General features: G+C 39.6%; 1 protein-coding gene across 1 annotated transcript; it reads left to right on the forward strand.

Moving 5' to 3' along the window:
- Positions 1–717: 717 nt before the first annotated feature.
- Positions 718–1,674, forward strand: LOC131900870 (olfactory receptor 52N2). Its single transcript, XM_059252200.1, has one exon. It carries the CDS (start codon positions 718–720, stop codon positions 1,672–1,674), a length of 957 nt encoding a protein of 318 aa, XP_059108183.1.
- Positions 1,675–6,886: the final 5,212 nt, after the last annotated feature.

The following is a 6,886-nucleotide window of genomic DNA, read 5'->3' on the forward strand; positions in this document are numbered from 1 at the left end:
AGTTCTAAGTTTCGAGCAGAATGCAGACCCAACAGTTTAAATCTCTCCAAATATCCTGGCCCCCTCCTTTTTTAATGTGGGTTTTGTACCCTCTGGCTATGTTAGGATTGAGACACGTAAGGTACCATGTGTATTCCAAATACACAGACAAATTCTCTTCAGAAATTCTAGTGGCTAATAGCTTTGTAACCTTTAAGTAATAGCAGCCTTTCAAGAAATCTGATAAGATTTCCCTGGATTCCATTCCAGATTTAAAGATATGTTTTTCCCCCTTCTCTGACACATGGGGACAGATTTCAACTGCTTGGAGGTCTTAGAATCTAGCATTTCCTTTTGTAATATGGTGCTCAATGATAACAATAATGATTACTGCTTGTATTCCTGGAATATTCCTTATTCATAGTCTTAGCATATTGTATAAAATTATCCTTTTCCATAATCTTGTCAACACTGAGTTTGATGCACTTGTTACATCATTGTAGAGAGTTAAAGGTGAACCATAAATTGGTTAATCAACTAGTCAGCATCATACACCATGTCAAGTAAAAAGTGGCAGTAGACTATGAAACTACATAGAATAACTGCAAACATTTTTAATGATTTCATTTTAATGCTATTGTTTGTTTTCTAAGCCCTCTACTTACCTTTTATTTATATACTTTCCCAGAAAACTGACATTATTGTTGGGTATAAAATGCTCTCATCCTGCCAGCCATTATGTCTGGAGCCAACAGCTCCAGCCTGACCCCAGAATTCTTTATTCTGAATGGTGTTCCCGGGCTGGAAGCTGCACATGTCTGGATTTCTCTGCCATTCTGCTTCATGTACATGATTGCTGTTGTGGGGAACTGTGGGCTTATCTACCTCATTGTCCATGAGGAGGCTCTGCACCGGCCCATGTACTACTTCCTGGCCTTACTCTCCTTCACTGATGTCACCTTGTGCACCACCACCGTGCCCAATATGCTGTGCATATTCTGGTTCAACTTCAAGGAGATTGGATTTAATTCTTGCTTGGTCCAGATGTTCTTTGTCCATATGTTGACTGGAATGGAATCTGGTGTGCTCATGCTCATGGCCCTGGACCGTTATGTAGCTATCTGCTATCCTCTTCGTTATACCACCATCCTCACCAACCCTGTGATTGCCAAGGCTGGTCTTGCTACTTTCTTGAGGAGTGTGATGCTCATCTTTCCATTTACTGTCCTCACCAAGCGCTTGCCCTATTGCCGAGGCACCCTTATTCCCCACACTTACTGTGATCACATGTCTGTGGCCAAGGTATCCTGTGGCAATGCCAAGGTCAATGCAATCTATGGCCTTATGGTGGCTCTACTAATTGGTGTGTTCGACATTTGCTGTATCTCTGTGTCATACACTATGATACTTCGAGCAGTGGTGAGTCTGTCCTCTTCAGATGCTCGTCACAAAGCCTTCAGCACCTGTACATCTCACATCTGTGCTATTGTGATTACATATGTGCCTGCCTTTTTCACTTTCTTCACTCATCGTTTTGGAGGACACACTATTCCCCATCACATCCACATCATAGTGGCCAACCTCTACCTGCTACTGCCCCCGACCATGAATCCAATTGTTTATGGTGTCAAGACCAAGCAGATTCGGGAAAGTGTAATCAAATTTTTACTCGGAGACAAAATGGGCATTACCTAAAACAAATGCATTTTAAGACCAGTTGCAGCTGCTTGTGATGAGGAAAATAGTGGAGCAAAATGTCATAAAAGATGAGTGGAAATAGTATTAATTCATCTAACATGTAAATGTTCTGAAGCCTTTGCAATCATAGCTTATGAAATATTCTTTGTAAGGAAAGTTCTGCCAAAGTATAGAATGTAGAAATTAGTACACAATGTACTCATTCCTTATAATTTTATTATGTTTACAAAATTGTATATAAATAGAAATGATGAAAATATAATGAAATGATGAGTGTAGGCTAAATGTCAATCTGTGTTCTGTATTTAAAAGATAGGCTTGTGGTAATTTGGGACCATCTTGTCCTCTCCACTAAGGGGCAAACTCTACTTAGATCAAGTACATTGCTGATGTAGAAAACATGGGTTCGGTGCTGCAGTGTATATAAGACAAACTGTATTTTGATATTGTTGTGAAGTACCCCAATTCTAATTATTTGTTAACTTTGTAAATACTCTCTAAGCGTGCCTGAGCTGGCCTACCCTGGTAATCAGATTGGTGAATACCCTAACTGTCATCATAGAGCCTTCATCCAGTAACTGGTGAAAGCAGATGCAGAGATCCACAGCCAAGTACCAGCCTGAGCTCCAGAAGTCCAGTTGAAGAGAGGGAAGAGGAATTCTATGAGCAAGGGGCATCAAGATCAGATGGGGAATCTTACAGATACAACCCAACCAAGCTAGTGGGAACTCATGAACTTTAGACCAACAGCTGTGGAGCATGCATGGGACTGGACTAGGCCTTCTGCATAAGCAAAAGACAGTTGTGTAGCTTGGTCTGTTTAAGGGGCCCCTGGCAGTGGGAATAGGATCCATCCCTGGTGCATGAACTGGCTTTTTGGAGCCCAATACCTATGATGGGACACTTTGCACAGCCTTGGTGCAGGAGGAGGGGCTTGGACCTGCCTCTACTAAATGTACCAGGCTCTGCTGACTCCCCATGGGAGGCCTTATCTTTTCGGAGGAGGGAATGGGGGGTGGGCTGGCGGGGGAGGCTGGGGAAGGAGCAGGAGGAGGGATGAGAGGGGGATCTGTGGTTGGTATGTAAAATGAATTAAAATTTTCTTAAAAATAAATAAATAAATAAATAAATAAATACTCTCTAGTTTTCTTAAATGACCAAGAGTTCTATTCTTCACTGAACATTCATTTTCTAAGCTTCATGGAAAATGGAGCTACGAGAGTTAATTCCATTATTGATTAAGAAGGTAAAATCATCAGGTTACTACGGTATTTGATATTATTTTACTAATTCACTCATTTTTGAGACACGAAATACTATTAACTAACACTATTAACTATAAACTGGATCTAATTTGAGGAATACAGAGCTGAATGTCAAATAATTTCAAATTGCAAGGCACTGACAATAGACATACTGGCCAGGGAAATGTGATGAAACACATATGAAAAAAGGAGAAGAGAGCATTAAAAATGGATGCAATCTTGAAGAAGGACATTTTAGTGGACAACTATTAGAGAGAATATTTCATTGGTTTTGGATTCAGTTAGTCTGAAGGTTAAATTCTTTGATTTCTAAGGATTAGACAATTGTCCTGTTAATGAATTCCTGTAAAATGTCAACTTCTATACTTTTTTCAAATATGGCAAAAGCTTACCAATAAAATGTATCTGGATAATTAAATATGCCAGTTCTTAAAGAAATAACACAACATGGTCTCTGGTATATTCTAATCATTTAGTTAATTGTGCTATTATATATGAGCTGTTACTTTCAACTCAGACTCATTGTGAACATCAGTGTCTAATGAGAAATCTTTCCTCAGTAGAGGATTAGTTTTCATTCTTTTCATTCTTTCTGTCTCTTCCTCTCTCTCTCTCTCTCTCTGTCTCTCTCTCTCTCTCTCTCTCTCTCTCTCTCTCTCTTATATATACATAATAAACAACAATATAATAATATGTGTTAATAATTTATATCAATTAATAATTTATTTTATTGGTTTTTGAAGACAGGGTGTCTCTGTATTACAGCCCTGGCTGTCCTGGAACTACTGTGTAGACCAGGCAGGCCTTGAACTCACAGAGATCCGCCTACCTCTGCCTCCCCGAGTGCTGGGATTAAAGGCACATGCCACCATCACCTAGCAGGGATCAGTTTTCTATGACTGAGCTTTTGTTGGCTTCTCACAAGCATGCTAGTATAGACCAAACACTTTTATTTTTTTTTTTTCTAAATTTTTCCATACAATATATTCTGATTATATTCTTCCCTTCTCCCAACTTTTTCTAGATCCTCCTTACCTCGCTAGCCACCCAACTTCATGTTCTTTCTCTCTCTTAAAAGAAAAAACAAAAAACAAAATAGACCAACTAACAACAACAAAACCAAAAACAATAAGACAAAATATACCAAAACAAAAAATACACACAAAAAAAACAGAGTCCATTTTTGTTGGCTAACTCCTCCTGGGCATGGGCTTCTCTTGGAGTGTGGTTGATATACACAGTGACATGCTATTGGAGAAAATTGATTTTCCCTTTCCCAACAGGTATCAATTGCAAATAGCCCTTTGGTTATGGGTGGAATACTGCATCTACTTTCCCTTTTCAGTAGCTGGATTTTGTCTGGTTGGAACCTGTGCAGGTCTTGTATGTGCTGTCACATTCTCTGTGTGTTTATATGTGTATCAGTCCTGCTGTGTCTACAACACACTGTCTCCTTGAAATCATCCACCCCTCTTCTGCAAAGATTTCTGAGCCTTGACAGGGGAAGGTGTGGTGAAAGACCTGCTATTTAAGACTGATTGCTCCAAACTCATTCAACATTCTGCACATTGCCTAATCATTGTTTCTCTGTGTTAATGCCCATCTACTGCAAGAGGAAGCTTTTTTGATCAGCATTAGGTTTTGGTTTTTGTTTGTTTGCTTTGTTGTTTTTATGTTCTCTATGTGCCTGGCTCTCTACTCTTTACTGAGACAGGTAAATGATTAAAAACTCTACTGAATTCTACTAGAGACAGAGACGTCTTGAGATGACTATAATTACAACTAAGTGAATGCTGATTGTTATTTATAAGAGGCAGTGAGTGAAGGTTTTAACAGAGAGTGGGCTATGAGATGACTCTATGTAAGTACTTAGGGAGTAGAGGAAGGTAAGCAGTATGCGTTAAATGTTAAGGGTAAGGAAACATTTTCAGTTATAAAGCTTCCAAAAGTAGGAGGAGCAAAAGCATGACAAGAAAGGCAGTAGAAGGTCTGTCAGGGAGGGTCTGGAAATGTTTCTTCACAGGACACCAGACACAGCTCCGCCCTTCACCTTTGCGTTAACAAGTTTTCAGAAAAACATTTAATCCTAATCTGTTGCCAAGTAGACAGTGTGTTTGATGGTCAGATTTCCACATAGCCTCTGCCTCCTGAGTCCTCAGTTCATGTCCCTATGTCTCCTCAGCTTTTTTCTGCTTTCCAAAAACAAACAAACAAACAAACAAACAAACAAACAAACAAAAATCACAATTACCCAGTTTCTACTAGTGTTCTGATTGTACCCTTACAGGTTCTTCTCAGGACTCAGGGTGTCCGTGGGAGAGTGAAGCCTCTCCATGTTTTCCTCTGGAATTTCTTTCAAGATATAAAAATATTCTCAAGAGCATAACAACCACAATAACAGCAAAACATATGTCTTCCAGATAATATATTTAAAATATAAGCTCATTTGATCCTAAAAGCAGGTTTGAAAATGACAATAATTTGTACACATTTTAGGTAAACTGAGGCACCAGGATTGTGGGAGCCCATTTTCAGATTCCTCATGGCTTTACTCAGCAGGTCCTCATTGAGAGGATGATTAGGACCATGGGCCTGTGTGCAGGTGTCTGAAATGGTCTGCACTTGGCTGTGCTGGGAGGAGGTCTTTTGCTCCACCCCTTGGCGTATCTATAAATACCCTGGGGGCAGAGACAGTCGGGGCTCCTTGGAATAGGTTCCAGGCCCTCTTGAGGCTATGCTTTATTTTTTGTTTATCTCTGCAATAGAAATCCTTCTAATATTTCTGGCTGCTCACACTCAAAAAAAAAAACCTCTGGGGAACTGTGGGGTTGGTGGGTAAATGTCCCACAGAATGGCACCATGAACAGGGACTAAAGAACAAAAGGGGGGGGGGACTAAAGACAAATGAACAGGGACTAAAGACAAAGGAAAATAACAGTTTTATTACAGTTTTTGGCTAAAGTGTGAGTTAGACCCTGCCAGTGGAAAGGGACATGTCTGATGCTGCAGTGCAAAATTCTCTATCAAAATTTTCAATCTATCCCTTTCTCAGTTTCTATCTGTGAAAAATAAGTATAAGGTATAGTGTAGTAATATAGTGTAGGAAAAACTTAGAAATGTGTAAGACTGCGTAGAAAATTTTAAGATAACTAAAAGCAACTAGACAGAAAAACTCTTCAATTTTCTAACTTTGGGGGCTATGAATGCAAACTGGGAAAAAAAATCATTCTTTGGGTTTTATGGGTAGTAAAAGCTCTTCTTTAAGCTTAGGGGGAAGAAAGCTTCCTATGGAAGCTTTTGTCCTGGGGACAGCTGAAATACTAAGTCCAAGCAGCAGGAGAAAGTGTTTTCTCCCTGAGGCAAAAATGCGGGTGTAAAAAAGCCAAACAGTTTAAAGTCCAGAAGTCTTGGGAAAAGTTGGTCTTTCTCTCTGGGGGGGGGGGGGGAGGAGAGATATTTCTCTTAAACTGAAAAGCTTTTCTTGAAAAATTTGGGGAAAAAAAATCTCTAAAAAGCCTTAATCTATCCTTCTCAAACTAAAAGCTCTTTAAAAAAAAAAACAAAAAACAAAAAAAAAACTAAAGCCTTTTTCTTAGAAGGACAAAAATTAGAATCACCTGAAGATACTAGTATGGGAATCACCTGTGATTCACTCTAAGGGAAAACAAACTTAAGACAGCATAAACCTCTCTAAGTTCTTTCAAGTTTGAAAAATCCTCTCTGCAAAGCATGAGGCAGGGATAGAGTTCCTTAAAACCTCTTCTAAGCTCTGTCTCTTCAAGCTAGTAAAAGACAGTGGGTCAGAGTACCCTGAGGGGAAATGCTTGGGAGAGTGTGGGTAAAGAGCTACAGAGAGCCCAATGGGGCAGGAAACTGTTTATGTGGGAAAAGAAAAAAAAAAAGCCAAGCCTTTCAGTTACTGCTGAGCTGAGGCACCAAGGGTT

This window comes from Peromyscus eremicus, chromosome 1 (assembly GCF_949786415.1).
Source record: "Peromyscus eremicus chromosome 1, PerEre_H2_v1, whole genome shotgun sequence".
NCBI lineage: Eukaryota > Metazoa > Chordata > Mammalia > Rodentia > Cricetidae > Peromyscus > Peromyscus eremicus.